At 33.7% G+C, this 19,134-nt stretch overlaps 1 protein-coding gene across 1 annotated transcript in view; it reads left to right on the plus strand.

Moving 5' to 3' along the window:
• LOC118183131 (protein qui-1-like) overlaps nt 1–19,134 on the plus strand; it is a 524,850-nt gene that overhangs the window by 491,331 nt on the left and 14,385 nt on the right. The window contains exons 18-24 of the mRNA XM_085817074.1: nt 281–541; nt 3,042–3,165; nt 4,837–5,024; nt 9,376–9,719; nt 15,573–15,753; nt 17,440–17,630; nt 17,843–18,036. Coding sequence (XP_085673200.1) covers nt 281–541; nt 3,042–3,165; nt 4,837–5,024; nt 9,376–9,719; nt 15,573–15,753; nt 17,440–17,630; nt 17,843–18,036 — 1,483 coding nt within the window. The remainder of the gene's footprint in view (nt 1–280; nt 542–3,041; nt 3,166–4,836; nt 5,025–9,375; nt 9,720–15,572; nt 15,754–17,439; nt 17,631–17,842; nt 18,037–19,134) is intronic.

A 19,134-nucleotide genomic window follows, 5' to 3' on the forward strand; every position in this document is an offset into this window, starting at 1 on the left:
GAAAAGTATGTGAAAATAAATAATGCAGCAATACCAAAAAAAAAAAAAAAAAAAGGGAGAGAAAGAAAGGAAAAGAATTTTCAAATAAGTTAAAACGTTATAAAAGGCGGTTTTATCTAAAGTTTTGTAATAGGAATCAGATGTTAAAAATATGGAGTGTAAGTTCAACGTGAATTATAATTAATGAAAGAAAAGTAGGATATTTAATAATATAATCATGGTTAACTTACATGTGATAAATGTCATATTGTGAATTATTATCTATGCAAATGTCTTCTAGAGCTTGCGGGTTCCAAATGTATAAAGAGTCTAGTCACAAACGCACTCAAATTCTGCAATCGTTGCAAGCAGCCTAGATTGATTCCTACAAATACATGGTTGACGCTCAGTTTACCACCTCAAGTAACAGTATTGACAGTTCCTCAAGCCATAACCCACATGGTAACGACACCAGACAGTCAGCATGTGGTGTGTGCTTCAGACTTGAAAGAAATCAGCATGTTCCATATACCTTCTAAGAACCACGTTCGGTCCTTTAAAGGTTAGATATTCCTGTTTTATGTATAATTTAGTATTGGTTTACTAATACGCATAAATAAATTGAGTTTTTCTTATTATTTTGTAAATTTATTACTCCATTCAGTATTTAATGCTGTTGATACAAACTATTAGAAATTTTATTATTTCGCCTGCACAATTCAACGCTTCCTTTACACTGTTCTTTAACTTTCATAAATTAAATGAGATGCTTTCTAATTCTAAGATGTTATAATTATTTTTGAAACAATTATTCATTATACAAAGCTGAATTACTGTTATTTCTTAATATTGTCACCCTAACGTTTTTCGTATCGATTCTTTAGTTATCCATTTTGCCCATTTGAAAGATTCTGATGCAAGAGAGAAACGATCTGAAAGCTCGGAATCAAAGAGTGCCTTTAAGTGTTAGGAAAGCCGAATATTACTGCGTGCATTGTTGGATGAGTACGAAACTGCCGTGAGTAAGTTCTGTTACCACGAGTCCTCAGATGAGTAAGGGAATTAGATGACTTAAGACATTAGGTGTAGACATTAGGTATATTTTAAAGCAGGAGACATGAAAAATGAGCAATGCCGTCGCAGGGACTCGAACCACGGACCTCTCGAATACGCGCAAAGTGGGCTGACCACTACATCACGAAGGCCTGCTAAGAAGGCGGGAGAAATAATTTATAATAGAAGCCAACTTTCCAGGTTTCCTCAAGGCAACTTTCTGCAGGCTTTTCAGACCGTTTCATTTGTAGTTTTAACTCGACAGATATGCGAAGGACACCTAATATGCAGTAATATTAAGTAGATTTCATCCCCAATTAGACTGCAAGTTGTCACTGGATTAGTCAGCCGAAGACATCTTATTACCCTTTGTTGTTCTATTTGCGTAATTATGTTTTTGGCAGACTGTTGCATTTCTGAGGTTCTTTTGGTTTGCTTTTATTCGATGTTCAGCCATGAGTTGCTTTACTAACGACTGTACATTTTTCATGTCCGCGCACCATTACCAAAAGTTTCGCTCAGTTGACGATGATTTTCAATGATTTTCATTCCCTGAAAATGGAGAAAACGAGATTTCCTTTAGCCGGATAGTTTAGCCATTACTCACTCAAAACGTTAAAACTACTCTCATACTTCTACATACTTCCATTCGTGAGGAAAAATTAAAAACTTAAATTAGAACTTAAATGCACCTCGTAGACCAATTAAATGAGCAATTAACATAGGTCATAGACCTTAAATGACCAATTAACATAGGTCATAGAAATATAGAATGTCATACAGAATTTTTTAACAACTTAGTCAGCATATTAGTTAACTAGTATGATCTAATAATAGCTAATTTATAGGTCATACGTATCGGTGATTTTTTTTTCGCAATCAAAGGATTAAATATTATTCATAGTCGCTTCTTATATTTACTTTAAAACAAATAGATCAAAGAATGACGAAATCAGAGCCTTTCTTTTCGATAACATATTAAATGATCATTACATAACTAACAAAATTTTTCTTCATTTATCTATAATTATATCAGTTTCTGCTTCTTCACATTATGAACAATTTTAATTAATAATTTTAGCGTAGAATTATTATTACATTATTAGCGTATAATGATCTTATATTAAAAGAATAATGTAGGTAATTATCTAAGATTAAAAAATATGAAAGCAAACTTCTAAATTTAATTGGCTATAACCTCTTTTATTTTTATTCAATTTGGGGTCTTCATCTTTCTGTATTAAAAATAGCGCTATAAGTCTAAACTGCGTCATTCAAATTAATCATGCGATCCTACGTAACGCTTAGCGCAGATTCTTGCCCAATCAAATAATTGTAAACCAAAAACTTTTTCTAAATCGGAACTGAAACTTTTGACTCCCTCCCTTCTTCCTTTGAAGTACCGCGACACTCTTCCATTTTCACTTGCGCTTTCATCCTGTTAAGACGCTGCTGCAATCATTTATGTTCGTTTCTATCGCTATAGTATCAGAATTGTTCTGGAAATAGGCACGATTGGAGTGCCAAGTTAATTGTGGCCACAAATATAAATTTAAATGAAAAAAGAAAATTAATCCGGCTCGACTTGTTCGCCGTTAATATGGATCAAGTATCTACGCTAAACAACACTGCCACCCTTCTACGTCTCAGTGTTTTTGCATCAGTGCTTCCAAAATTGTGCTATCATTACATGTATGTATAAGAAATTACGGTATTTATGCAAATGATAATTAAAATCATCTTTTGAAGATAATTTTAAAATAATGGAATTTATTAAATGTTCTAAATCATGTTCACATTCTTAGTATGTATGCAGTTTAGAAATAATTGCCTTTTCTCAAATTCAGGTTTTTCATATTTCGTAAAATAAATGTGTTTTCCATATTAAGTAACAATTGCACTGAAATATTAGTTATGGGTTCTTCCAATGATTTAATGTCCATGTAATATCTAACAACTTTCATATATTATAATCAAATATTGGAAATTAAATTAAGTTACATTTTTAGGTCACAAGGCATCAATTACATCTCTTCATGTAACATCTTCCGGTCAATGGTTAATAAGTGGATCTGAAGACACGGATGTCTTGGTCTGGCACATGGATTCTGGCCAAATAAAGCATAGAATGAGGTAATTTTATGAACTTTGACAAGCTTATTTTTAACCTTTTTTTAGAAATATATGTATAAAGAGTTTAATTTCATTAATTATAAATCGTATAATTAAGAAATACATCAAGTATATTTTAGAGAAAGGTATTTTTAAATCAAATCCCATTTGCGTAGAAAGATGCAATATTACATTAATTATTTTCCTTCGCTGTTTGATAGTTCGTTTATTTGTATATTATTGTATACAGTATTAAAAATAATACTGAAATTACGAAAATTTCAGTATTATTTTTAAGTTACCGGACAGCATGATTGTAACATTATTTTAATGTAAAACATTTATGTTTTAATTTAGTTATTAAAATAAAAACGAGTTAAAATATGATGTCACTTTTTAACATTATGTTTTTAAAAAACATTTTACTGTAATATCAATTTTGAAAACAACATTCTTTTCTTAACTTGGCGTGATGTGTAGCATCCTGAAATTCTACCAATGGTCTAAACTGCGAGCAAATAATATTATTTGTATGCTTTGCGGCGTTCGCATTAATAAATTTGTAGAAACCCACTTCAATAATAGTGATAATTCATGGGTTTTGCACACCAGAATGCACCTGTTTACGATGCTCTTGTTCATAAATTTGGGCCTTCAATATACGGCTTCGAAAGCTCTGTATTCACATTATATGGCACCGTGTAATATTTTTTTCGTTATCATATAAGCCAACTCCTGTAAAATTTTGATAGCTTCTGCTATATCGTTTTAGTTAAGCATTAGTTAAGTTTGATTTTCTTAGTACTCTTGAGTTCAAGCTCAAGTGGAAGCTGTTCTGTACGTCCTGAGAAAGGGCCATTTGTAAAACTTTACGCGCACATAGCTGTAAATTATAGGTTGGAACCTTATAAAGGAGACAAAAACGTAGTAACCTATAACTGTACCGTGCAATACACAGTAACTGTTTTTAACACCGTGTTTATGTTTTGCGTCATGCAGTACGTAATTTTAATTTTCGTTTATTCATTACATTATTATTTGTGTAAGTTGCACAAATATCGCCTTATATATAGGCTTAATCTTATCGGGGCTTTTACTTCACGGCAGGAGATCTTGTGTTTTGCTATCCGTGGATATGAAAGCCTAATGACTGTTGGGTCGGGTATACGAATTTTAAACAAAAGTACTAAAATACAAAACTTTCTATACGAAACATTCGCGACCTTCTTTTTTCGGGATGAAGATATGAGAATTATTCGCAAGTTAGAAACCGTTACACATAAAACTGACTTATTCGCGGACTTTTTCCAAAGAAACCCAGGTATACATATGTTATAGGAATCAATTTCAATCAAATCATCGACTCTGACCACAACTGATTATCTATAAAAGTTTATGTTGAATTACATCGACTCTGACCACAACTGATTATCTATAAAAATAAAGGCGGAATTCATTGAAATGCCTTAATGCATGTGAGATAAAAATTCAAATCTTTATCATGCTCCTTACGATCCTGTTTTTTATTGAATCTACTCTAATTTAAACAAGTCAGTTATCAAGTTCAAGCATTGTCCTATATCTATAATATTATAACGTAGGATGATCGCGACAATATGTGTCTGTAATATATGATCCTTATTTAGGTAATTAGGTTCTTGTAATATATTCGTATTTCATGGCTGTTTGCAGCAATCATATCTCAGGAGTACTATGTGTCACTTCCACCCATTCCGAAACCTTAGTCTTGAGTGGATCAGAGATCGGAGTTGTCATCGTGGCAAGTCTAGACACCGGGCAAGTAGTCCAACGTCTCGAAAAACATCGGGGACTTATCAGTACCATCGCAGTAAACAGTGGTGATGATATATTTGCAACTGGTAAATATGTGTTATTAATTACACTCATTTATTTCTTTACATTATTTAGCTTCGCTTTCATATATTTATTCATATGATTATTAAATGTGGATATGAATCATTACTCCTATTAATTTTAACATCATTTCTGTTAATTAGTCGTACGTTTCATGAATTCTTAATGATTGTTATTGTGCATTAAACATTTTTCATTTGTTTTCGAGAATCATTTTTCGAAGTCATGGCACACCTCACCTAATGTCACGAAACACTGCAGAGAAATTTTTTTTTTTTTTTGCATTACGTGATTAATTTCTTATATTAAATACTAGGGATTCAATTAATAAGATGTTTCTTTCAAATATCTTTGCGTTATGATTCATAAACATTCCAGCTAGCGATTCATTTCAATCTTCATGAAGTGAACAAACATAACAATGGAATGAAAAAAACTAATTCATACATCCTTAGTTATATTTGACATAATTATTATATCGCATTTATGAAGTAAATTGTTATATTTGAACGCGTGAAACTGTAATTAAATTTATAGAACGCTTACGTTATTAAACTGTGATGTGAAAATACAGAAGTAATATAAACTGAACACAAAAGAGTTACTGTCTATGTATAAATATATTACATTTAATAGAAATAATAATTTAATGAAAAAATATCATTTTAAGCATTAATATAAATATATACAGTTTTCTTTTGCCAGAGTTGTACCTGTATTATGTTTTTATTGCTTGCCCGAGGAAAACATTTTTATATCTTGGTCTATGGCCAAAAGAGCAAAATGCAATTCTTGATCAAAACTTTTGAGTGATGATCTTTATTTCTTGATAGCGTAGAAACTTTGTTCACGCATTTATATTGTTCAAAATGGTAAAACAATGTTTATAAATTTTCACCAATGGATAAAACCTCCGTTTTTGCAATTACCCAGAACTGAGATAAGGATGCGATCACTTTTTATGTTCAATAACTCACCCTTTTCTTTCATATAAATCGAATTCCACGTGACCAAATGAAGATGAACATGGATTTTGAACCCAGTCGACTTTCTTCATTAATTCAAGGAAATGATGAAGCTTTTTCTCAAGTGTGCGCAAATATTGGATAACAAGTTATCGTAGTCTTTTTTTTATTTCTTATTGTTTCGAAATGTCCAGCTGCGGTAAGATAGATTCCCCGCAAGCCGGGCTTAGGTTTGCCAGAAAGTTCCCACTGAAAGCAGTGTAGCCATATCTTTCGCGAAATCACCCATTTAGCGACAAAATTGGCGATATGTCATGGACGGATGGAAAACATTCTAGAACGAATTTTTAACGCTTTGGCCCAGAATTTTCTCGAAGGTAGCCCAAAACCTATATAAACCCTGCTGGTACGCGGAGTATTGTAGTCTGTCGAGTCGATTGCGAGTCTGTCGAGTGTCTCGTAGTCTATCGAGTTGATCTTCAGTCTAGTGTCGAGGTGTCTTGTCAGTCTATCGCGAGTTGGTGCATCGAGAGCGTGCATTGTTGAGGCTATCGAGTGTATCGTCGAATGCATCGCGAGTTGTAGCATGGAGAATCTTTAGAGTACGTCGAGTTCCGAGAACGATCGAACCAAGTCGGAAGCTGTACTCGGGTGCTTTGCCGTGAAGCTGTCTTCACCGTTATAGCCTGATAGCCTGACAGCTGTGTTTCTCATTGTTTCAGCGTGTTTGTCATAGTTTTTCGACGTCTGTAAACGTGTTTTCGAGCTGTCCTGAGCAATACTGGCTACTAAATTGTGCCTTCATTCTTCATTAACTGTTGCCATTAATCACCCCAAATGCACGAACCTGTACAGTAATGCAACAGTATTACAATGCCAATTAAAGATTTTAAAGGAGCCATTTTTCAACACATCTTTTCAAAGTTTATTTTGTTTTAGAAGTGCATCAAATGGTCCCTGCATTTTTCGGCGAAGCCCATTTAGGTATTCCGTTATGTCAGCTAAATAGGCCATTTTTGCAACCAGTATCTATCTTTCAACTTAGCCGCATAGTAAGCAAATAAAATTTTTATTCTTCTTTCAGCTTATGAACTTTAGACAGAACTTTCCCTCTCGACAGCCAACAAATTTTAGTTCTTAATAAGAAGGATTGATGTTATGATCTCTTTCATTACATAAAACTGAATAAACATGCTATTGATGTGGTCTACGTTCGACCACATTCACCATTTTTATAATGTCATTAAACGTAGCTTTAATTCTAGAAGTAAATTATTTGATATGAGAGCTTTAATATAAGGAAAGCAAAGTATCATTTTAACATAAAGATTTCCAGACGGAATGTTGGAAGTCAAGGACGATGACCCATCTTGTCATTGTAGCCTCACCATCAGTGCCTAAATTTACGTACCTTTTCGATGAAATTGATTTGTATGAAAGTACTGATTGATAACTTTCAGCCTAGCCTTCGGCGCTGTTGCCTGATAATCAGAGCTTTGAGGTTAATTTTTGAGACACACTTCTAGTCCGTTCACAGCACTCAGTTGGGAAGCACTAGTTTAGACGAATGGCATAAGTTATGGATCGAATAATTCAGAAATAATGTATTTGTGCTATCATATGTAACGTAATGTTCCAAAAATGTTTGTAAAACAGTTGCACAGCGATTGCATTTTATGAGAATTCGAAAGCATTTCTCACCTTTTGCTAAACTGCAAATTACAATTAATAAGAACTCTTTGCAGAAGAATTTGTAGTTAAATGAATATACTGCAGTCGTGTTTTATGTTAAAAAGGTATTCTTCAACTGGTAAATATACAAGCACTCTTTGTAAATATAGTAAAAATTATTCTTATATTTCCATGATCTTAAAATAAGTAAGTAGCTTTAGAGATTGTTAAGGCAATATTTTAATACATTTAATCGCATTGCATTATAGAACAATATTTTTCAACAAAATCTTCCAAGTCACTGTCCAAATGTCGATGTGAATCCCTTTTTCTGTTGGTACACACTGAAATATCTTAAGGTATTGGTAACATCAACTTAATTCAATAAAGTACCGGCCCACCAGCGGCCGAGCGGTAAAGTCGCTGAACACTGGTAGTTCGGTCCGAGGTTCGAATCCCGCGAACGGGTTGGCTGCATGGGCGTTTTCGTGGTTTTCCTCGTGTGTAACGTGTATGCGAGCCAGTTTCCCTTAGAAGGTCCTCCACGAAGGCATCCCTCCCGTTAGGCAGATAGCCCTCGTGTGCTTTGCCATATAAATACACCAAGACCAATAAAGTACCTTAGGATTTCTTACGTATGTTATAACTGTGTCAAGTTCTTTCATTACAAAGCATTTAGTTTTAAGGCAATTATGTGGATGTTATATTTTTATCAGAAATTTTTTGAAATTCAGACTTGCGTTCTTCAAAGGATGTCCGCCGAAAACATCGTGGCGGGAAACGTCGCGGAGAAAACGACGCAAGGCGAAAACATCATCGTACAAAACATTGTAGGAGAAAAACGAAAGAAGGAGAAAACATCGCGATTCTAAAATATGGTGGTACAAAACATCGTCATCAGAAATAAAGTGGTTTAAAAGTTTAAAAAAGTCGAAAATATCGTGGTAAAGAATAAAGCACCTACAAATCATCGCATGACATATCGCAGACATACGTTTTTCAGGCTTTAAAAGTTGTAAATGTACGACGACGTTTTCGCCTTGCGTTGTCATTAGCGGCGTTTTTGTCCACGATGTTTTTGCTGCAATGTTTTCTCGTGTAACCCCTCAAAGTCATACTTTATTCGAAGTACCTCATCGTTATTGACAGCATTCAGTTCTTGCCTAATCAAATTTTTTTTGATTGGATGTGCATTTTTATTGTGGAGAATGCACTTTATCTAAATAACCCACACTCATTTAGATAGTGTCATATCCGTAAGAACATTTTCCATTTTATCCATTTTTGAATTCAGTGGGAAAGTTAGTATAATTCTTCTCCAGGTTTGTGACGACGTAAGTTGCAATGTAGGTTAACACAAATATGATTGCATGATATTTTATTTATGCAGTTAAGTATGTAAACTGTGGATGCAAAGTGAACATTTAGTAGCCTTAAACAGGAAGAAGAATTTTTTCTAATTACAGTCAAGCACAGTTTATCTAATGACTGTTAAAATTGGGAGATGAAAACATTTAGAATCGTAAAGCTAAAAACCTATTTTATGTTTTCCACGTATACTTTATTTTTGGAAACGTAGAAAAGGGATACGAAAGGCATCAATGTAGCACAAAATTGCTAGCAGAAATATACAGAAACTTACTTAGTTTTGCCTTAGTTGCTAGATATTATTATAACATACCATCGATGTTACTAAAGTTTACTTTAAAATATTTTTCAGGCTCCAGTGATAAGACAGTTTGTGTATGGAGTCTGGAGGATTATACTCTCCTCAACACAATTGGCTTAACGTCATCCATTTCTCGTATGGACATCAGTCGGGACAGCACTTTTCTTGTTCTGGCTTGCGATGATCAAACACTGCACGTCCGCTCACTAACTACTGGATCTGAAGTCCATTGCCTTCAAGGAATCGGATCACTAGTGACAGCTGTCTGTTTCGGACATGATAATTGTAGATGTGTGGTTGGATGTGCAGACGGGAAGTGTCATGTGTTTGACATACATTCTGCTTCCCTTATTACAACACTCAGTGGTCACGTAGATGCTATTTGTAGCATACAGGTAATTACTGATACGATTGCATTTATAAAAATAGGATTTGCTTTAACCTACAGCTCGCAGTATATCTACTTGGTAACATTTAGGAAACTTCTGAATTATATATATTTCAAGTTTTATGCAGTATCACCTTTATTTCAAATCTTTCGTTTGAGTTTTGTATTTTATAAACAAAAAACAGAAATATTATTTTTTTTATTTTAAGTATATGTTATTGACAGTGTATGAAAAAAAGATGTTTTATATAATACCTGCCGTTTGGGGGCAATTCACCAAATATCCTAATTATTCTAATACTAAAAGTAAAGAGAGTCATCCAAAGATTTTTATAGAAAAGGTGTATTTGAAAGTGGAAGAAATACAAACTTAAGTATAGGACTTTCTTTTTGAGACAAACAAGAAATTTTCGTATCGCTTACTACGTTTTGGTAAGTAGATTCGATTAAGAAAACATGGTTCCCTCCTCCTCCAACTTTTGCTTGCATTTTAGATAGTTCATCATAGAAATGTCGTTGCATATCAACATGTCATCATTCCTTTTCGAGTATTATATCCTGATCTTCCATTATCATACAGCTAGTCTGTATGTGCTCTTTGCTGAATACATTGAAAGTAACATATTTCGTTATTTCCCAGCAAAAAATTAAATGTAAATAGAGAATTCTCTGAGGTAATCTTCATGTCCCTTGCTCCATGATATTAGAAACGTCATTACTAGGTGTACTTTGTATTTTGCCGGCTTGTCATGTGGCATTGCATAGAACGCTTGTGAAATATTATTCATTTCATATTTTGATGTCCGATTTTGGGCATTCTATACAACATCTAATTTCAAACATTGCCTATAGTATACATACAAATTTTGAAGAATTTTGGTTTTTTTTAATCTTTGAAAGAGAATCTTAAAAATCGATTTAATTAATTTTAATAACTTGGTAACTAAATATTGAGATTCTGTTGATAAGATTTATGAATATGTAGCACAAATATCTTCAGTCATAATTAAAAAGCGTATTTGAACTAAATGTGTGTCCTACTAAATGCGAATATGACAGAAAAGCTATATATAACCTTTTTCATTTAATTGATTGTAGTTGCTGAAACTGAAAAAATAAGCAAACTTTTTAACTTTTTAAAACTTTTTAACTATTAACTTAATTCTTCAGGTAAACGGTTCATATTCGATACTAATTACTTATATACATTCTATAACACTGATTTTCAACCTTTCTTGCACTATGCACCCCTTTTCACCATTGCTAGATGATCATCCCCCCGTTTTCCTTCCAAAACACAAAAAATCCATGTACATTTTAGGTTAAAATAACACACATGTACACTATTATAAATTTAAATTATTTTCAATGCTTTTATAAATTACACCAAAAAATACAGAAAATATTAATAAATGCCAAAAGATAAATAAAAGTAGTTTTTTATATTCATAAATTAAAACTAAATACTTAACAGTTAAATAAAAGTCTGACCACATTTCTCCCCCCCCCGCCCGAAACTATCAAATACCCTAAGTGAGGACCCCTGCTGTATAATATAAAAAAGACGCACCAAGAAGGAGTTATCCGAATGGGACAAAATTGCGCATGTCCATACCTTACAATAAAATACAAATGGTTAAACTTTGGAGGTCAGTGTTTAGCTAGCTGGAGCTCCTGCGCATTGCAAAGGAGTATCCGGATGGTATATAAAACAGAGGACATTTCAATGCTAAGGGCATAACTGCGAGTGTAGTTCGTCGACCCTCGTGAAATGTACGAATGTACAGAGAGGACGTACAGTTGGACCAAAAGAAGCAAGGTGGTCAAATCTCTGTATCCCTAGACATTTGGGTCGGAGCATTGCCACCATTTAACGATACTGACAGCTCAAGTGAATGAGGGGTGGACCATGACCTAAGGTGAGTTTTAGTACTACCAAAAACGATACTGACAAGAACTGTTGAACCATGGCTGTATAAAGCATCAAGGCGGGTGAGCCGGGAGTGGCGACAGATGCTCTCGGCCCACCGCCCTGAGGCGCCTTTATCAACGACCGAGACCTATAACCAGGACACCAATGACAATTAGATAGGCAACTCAATGGGGGATGAAGTCATGGAGGCCATTATGCCGCCTACCCTTTACCTTTACACGCTGCCAGGCACATTTGCAGTGGTGCCGGGAGCATTCGAAATGGAGTCTTACGGAGTAAAATTGCTTCGAACTGAGCCCAAAGCCTAGCGAAGACGTGTCTGGAGACGTCCAAGACATCGGTGGATACTTACCGGACTGTCATTCGCCCCATAGTCCGACAATCAGGAGTTATGGTATGGGGTCTATCTCATTTGATATCTGAATCCCTTTGATTGTCATCTATGACAACGGCGGTATGTTGACACGATTCTATGACCGGCAGTGTTTTCCTTCCTTTCGCAGAACCTTGGTCTCACATTTCAACAGGCTAATGTCCGGCTTCACGCAGCCCTTCTTTCCACTACTTGTATCCGTGCTTCTCCAATACGTCCATGGCTGGCACGATCGCCAGAACTCTCCTCAATAGAGTGCGTTGGACTCTAATGAACAGTCTTCTCTGACAATCCTTGTTTCCCGTCGATCTAACTCGCTAAATGGAATGATTATGATAAGCACTTTCGCAAGAGAACATTCGCCAAATCTATGAGTCAGTGCCCAGCCGGATACCAGTTTTCATCAAAACCACAGCATTAATGATTTTTGTACTGTTGTAGCTGTATTTCCTGAATAAAACCTTCAGTTCCTATGCTACTGCTTTCGCTTTCAGTACATGTAGTACATAACATCTACCGATTTTCGTCCCATTCGGATAACTCCTCCTTGGTGCACCGCTTTTTGTGTTATAGAATGTATAGTTGCAGGCTTCCGTAAATAAATAAAATTTCGCATAAAACTGTTCCTCATATCCTTTCAGTAAAACTAAAAGCTGATATGATTGATTATTTCCCAATATTTTAATTTTGATAATGTAATATGAAAATCATCTTTATATCACCTGTTATACTAGACTCCCTATTATCTGTTATTCTCCAATTCACCATATTATGAAGCTCGAAATAATTATTGTTATTGAAATTATTATTATCAGATTATTATCATCACTCTAATATGCGTTTATTCATAGTCTATTTTTGCATTGCCTTTGATTAAATTTTCCAAATAGCTTTGTCTTTATCGGTAACTACTTACCTAGTAATACAGATTGTAGAACATCACAAAGTACTTATAGTTTACTGTTTCAATTTCCTTTATTATTCACCGCAATATATTTATTTTTCACTGCGCAATTTTTATGAAAAGCGCTGTATCGTAATTACATAATAAATTATTTAGTTAATTATCATGTAATTACGATAGTATTAATTAACTACGATATTATTACTGTTATTATTTAGTTAATCGCCTTACTATTTTCGTTCATTTCTTAATTTTACAGACAAATAAAGGAAAAAGTTAAGACGGCAATGAATTATGCCCTTTGCGGCAAGCTATTAATGTAATTGTTTGTTTAGTTCAACTCATTTAATAACCAATCATCGGGAGTTTCAGGTTATTTCTATACCCCAACCACAACTCAGTACCTTATATAACGGATAATCGGAATTGTGCTTTATTTTTTTATGAAAAAACGAAAAAAATATAGAAAGATGCAGGGTGAGTATAATCAGAAAGCCATTGGAAGATTAGATGTTTTTCTGTCTAATGATCGAATCCAAATTTCTTCAATTCGCATTCAAATATTAATTTAGTTTTGTTTACAAGCAAAATTAATATTTTTCAGACAAGATATGGGGTTGAGAAGCCTTTTGGGGCTTTTAGCACTCATCAGTTAAAGATTGTTTTTATGAACGCCTTAATGCAAAACTAAAAATGCTTTGAAATAAATTTTGCAGCTTATCTTCTTTGCACCATTAGCTTACAAACAGGCAACATAAAATTTTGCTGTAAATATCATTCTCTAAAACTGGCCATAGCTTATTACATGAGGCTTAAAATACTGAAAACATAGCATCTCCGAAGAGAAACGTTTAGGCAATATTCTAATATTTTAACATATATACAAGGTGGTCATAAAACACATCTCCGGTATATGAATTCCTAGCGGCCTATCCACTCAACCAATCGAAATGAAATATCAGCTATTGTTATTTGAAGGTATGCGCTCTAGATTGTTATGATGTAAAACAATGGAGTTTTCACGGTTACAGTCACAGTGAAAACATTTCGAAATTTTCGAAAGGCAACACCCACTTTTCTTTCAGCGCTTTGAAAAATCATTAATGGCATTGCAGCGATACACGTATGACAAAACTGCGATTTAAAACTTTTGCAAAGAAAAGCATTGTAAAGGGCCATTGACAATGCAGAGAGGAAGTGCATAGACACACTTTGCATAATTATATCTTAGTAATTTATTTATAACTTTATTTAACGAAAGGCCTCACGATGTGGCACCTTTATACTAAGCTAAAGTGAAATGTGGCATACCAAGAACATTCGTTCTCACTGCTTCTTCGAAAAGGTCACTTCCACAGGTATAAAATCGTTCTCCATCTCAAGTGCTTGATGTACAACAATGCTGCAAAATTAGGTGATTCCATAACTGCTGCCGCGAAATGTCGTTAATGACATTGTATGGATTCAAGATGATGCTCCTGTAAATTTCACCACATGTGTTTGGCAAGTGCTACAACAGTACTTGGGAAATATCTCCCATAATTTTGCAGTTTTAGTGCCACCGTGATCCTCAACCTCATTCCAATGGATTTCTTGTTTTAGAATTATCTAAAGCCTAATGTGCGGACATGAAACCCAAGAAATTTGTCTGAACTGATAGATCTTATAAAACGTAAAGTTATATAGGTTCCTCCTACCATGTTACGTTCGCCATTGCTATCAACAGTCTCTCGCATTCAATGTGTTATTATCTGTGAAAGTGGGTACGTTGAAAATTTGTCATTCCAATAAAAGTATTTTTTTCTCTCTCCTTTTCTGTGTTGTTATTGGATCTTTAAAATTATTTTCTTTTGAAATGATTTATGCTAACAGTTTTCGTCATACGTGAATTGATCCATCGCCATTTATGGTTTTTCAGTGCGTTGATCAGTTTCAGTGTGTTGATCAATTTGCGCAAGTAAGTGAGCGTTTTCATTTGAAAATTTCGAAGTGTTTTCTCTGTAACCGTAATTGTGAGAGCAATTTTATTTTAAAACATCACAATCTCTTCAAATAACAATATCTGAAATTTCATTCTGATTGTTTAAGTGGATAGGCCGCTAGAGGTTCATATCGAGATCGATATATTATATCTATTATTGATTATCAATATATCGAGAAGTTTTCTATGTTTATTCTGTAGTTTACTGATTTTTGTTTATTGTTATGACAGCTGCTTCATTGTCATGGCTCATTTCTCACCCTTGAGGCCTAGCAAACTGCTAGTTCTGAGAGGTATTGCAGCTATCTCACGTGTTATGACAATCTGCAAATTTTAATAGGTGTTACCATTCTAAGCACCGTAAAATCGTTAAAAATCTACCGTGCTTAAGAAATAAAGAAAGTTTAAAACAATGTACGCAATTCCGAAAATGTGCATCTAATTGCTACAGTATATGCTACAAGGTTACACTAATCAATCTAAAGACCAAGTAATCCTATTAAGCTGCCGGAAAACTTTTCGTACTATGTTTACTTGTAGTTCTACAACCCACGTTGATAACATGCCATATAAAAAGAACTAAAATACCACTCTCGTAGTTTAGCTTTACCGAATATTTTTGTTTGTTTTGTGTTTTGGTAAAACTGTTTCTGTTGTATTTCGTTACAGGTGCAGCCAAATGACACGTTTCTAATTACGGCTGGTGGTAACAAAGTAGTAGTTTGGAATTTCACGTCACCGAAGCGTGAAACTGTCAGTCAATCAAAGCCGAAAGTCAAGAGGGTAGACAGTCACCGCGAACCCATAATGTGCATAGCTGTCTCCAGAGATGGCACTCTTGCCGTATCAGGTAAGTTTGCAGATTTTGAAAGACTAAACGTCGCGTAGTATAATAAGTACGTTGCTGTCGAACTTATGGAAAATAATTTCACATTGCCGAAATTTCTTTTGAGCTTGTACATACATACATAGAGACAGACAAAACAAAAAGTTTCCTTTTTCCTTTTGAAACTTCTTTTCGTTACCAGTGTTACTTTTCTATTTGTTGTACACATCCTGCGGTATACAACAAATAGAAAAGAACATTGAAAAATTAATAGAGGAAGATATCATTGTTCCCCTTAACATGTTTGAAGCAGTTTCAAATAGTAAAGTGTTACGGTAATATTAACTGAAGTTTCTTTAGAAAACTGAAAAAAAAAATCAATAACATGACATTGTAACTATACACTGGCTGAGGAGGGAAAAGAGTATGATCTGAAATTAAAGTTAAAATGTGCGGTTTTTCAAACAACTAAGTGTATTGTGCATAACGTGGGGAGGGGAGAATATAGTATGTTGAATTTTACCCATTTTCAAACCTGAAGAGATGTTGCAGATTAAATATTTAATATTTTAATATAGATCAAAAAATAAAAAATATCATATTACAGAATTTTTAAATTTTAATATATAGCTTCTTAAAACTCCGAAAAGAACTGCGAAAATTGTTATCGACATCCAGATTTGGACGCCCTGTACATATACTAAGGTGTAACATTAAGCACTCGTGAGGATGTGTCGAGGTTAACGGGATATTTCAGGACGTCCTGAGGGTATGGTATGAGGGACTTTTAATCCTCATAACATTCCATACTCTGTCGATGAGACCTAACGAGGATGTATTGAGGACATCCTGAGATGTGACATGAAACACTTCTGAGGATATGTTTAAGACATCCTTTAGCATATATGCATATCTCGTGATCAACATGCGCAGGATGTCCGGAGGAGCTTCTGATGCTGTATAATGATATTTTAAACTTATCACTATGTCAATTACCAATAAAAGAAATCAAAAACGAAATATTTTTAAGCTATGAAATGGCAAACAATTTGTTCATGTTCATAATAATGATTGTTTAAAATTCAAATTAATAACTGAATATAAATGCAGGTCAATTCCATTGCTAATTTCTTAACTCTACAGTAGGATAAATTAATTAAGAATTTTCGCGTTTTTCCCCTGCTGACATCGCATGGTTTTAATCTGAGGAGTGATTTCATGCGCGATTAATCACAGGTTCAGTCAGGATAGTTGCAAATCATCGTAAAGAGTGCGCATGTTTAGTTTTCAGAGCGCAAAAACGTTACTTTGAACTAATATTATTCGGGATAGCGCTAAACCATCTTTTGTTAGGAAATATATTGCTATAAATGTAAATAAATCAATATGTGAAAAAAAATTGATATGTTTATTGATAAATCTATTCTGGTGAACCAAAAGATGAGTTATAATCACGACTTTCTACAGTAAAAGAACAAACTGTGTAAATAAATTATATATCTTCTGTCGAGAATGGGAATGCATTCACCTCGTGAACTAGCATTGACCATTTATAAATTTCTTCGGTCCCATCGAGTTTTCGAAGTCAAGGACAAGACTTTGCTCAACAAATTTTAATTTTCGTATTTTTTGCTTCTATCAAGTGCTAATTAAATCTAATCATAATAGAATTATTCTGTATTCAAAACTTATTCATCTATAATGTTTCAGGCTCTAAGGACAATCTCCTTAAAATATGGAATTTGACGACTGGAGAAGTCAGTGAAACACTTTCCGGACACTCTGGTCCAGTGACTTGTGTTGCCTTCGCTCCAAATGGTTTGTTTGTAGTCTCTGGGTCTGAAGACACAACTCTTAAAGTTTTTGGTTTAACTTTGGGTCTCGTAGAAGCAACGTTCCAGGTAATAAATATTAATAAAGTAATTTTACTGCCATATCTAATTTTCCTCTTAACCTTTTATCAAACTATTCATCGCAAGTTATATTTTCTAAATAAAACATCGTGCTTACAATCAGACATTAATTTGTAATGTATATGTAACAGAGAGAATGATGTACATTGAAGTATATTACACCAAATATTTAAAATAAACTTATTTATTATTCAATTTAGGAACACCAAAGCAAAATTCTGAGCGTAAGTGTCACGCCAGACAGCAGGCGAATTCTATCTGCGGACAGTCAAGGATTCCACAGATTATGGACTGCTGATACTGGAAGCCAGTTGTACTGCTATACTAAACCTATAGTTCAAGTTACTGTAAGCGGCAACTTTGTGTTCGCTGTTGGCGGAAAAAACGACAACATGTAAGATAACTTTAAAATGCTTAGCTATGAATTGACCATTCGCATCAGCTACGTAACATTTCTTATTCTTTCCTACAGTATTAATAACAGTTTTCCGTTTACAGTATTTGGTTATTATAAGTGTGTTAAGAACTTGCAGGAAACGTTTATTAAAGCAGTCTATTTCAATTCCTTTCGAATTATTTCCAGTTTGTAACTTCCTACAGTTTGCTGCAATGTTCAAAAGATTTTTTTTAGTTTTCTTATTTCATATATTTTATTTTTTATTTGGATTTCGGTCACACAATTTTACAACATTTCTCATATTAGCACACAATTTTACAACATTTCGTATACCTTTATTAGGATCTTTGCAATTCTCCGACGATGGTAAACTTAGTACATGATATTATATTCTTCGTCTAAACTTTTTGAAACAAAGCTAATAATAACAAAATTAATAACAAACAATTTCTGTTTTGTATGTAATACCAAGAAGTGCCTGAAATTGCATTTCGCCTGATTTTTACTAATTTTACGTTCGATTTGTACTTTTTGTGTTAAAACGCAGTTTGTATCCAATATCTCTTGGTCTTGTAAATAAGTATTTTCATGTGGCATAATGATCTATTCAAATGAAGAAACTATGTATATTTGAGAATTATATATAGTTTTGATTATCTAAAATATTTCGATTACTTGATTATCTAAATAATCATAATAAATTACATTATGATTATGTAAAAAGAAAAAAAACACAAATCACGCAATTTACTTGAATTTTCAGCCTTACAAAAGCTAAATTGGTTCGTTTTTTTAGATTAATAAATAACAGTTTGACGTAAAATTAGCGTTATCATATAATGAATATAAAGTAATAATATAAAAATATATCTTATTTTAGCATTGTTATTTTAATTCTCTGCAGAACATATAGTGTATTTAGAGTTAGATATTGTTTTTAGCGTACATGTTATTGTGTGCCTTTAATTCCACGTAACACTTGAAATATAACAAAATTTGTATATAACCTTAGTGCATCTGATCAGCAGAATTTTAGCATATAAAACACTTATCCTAAAGCAAATAATTACATCTTATATATGAAAGGAATTAAAA

Source organism: Stegodyphus dumicola, chromosome 1, assembly GCF_044657685.1.
Source record: "Stegodyphus dumicola isolate Sdum_Otavi_A_Nest chromosome 1, ASM4465768v1".
Taxonomy (NCBI): domain Eukaryota; kingdom Metazoa; phylum Arthropoda; class Arachnida; order Araneae; family Eresidae; genus Stegodyphus; species Stegodyphus dumicola.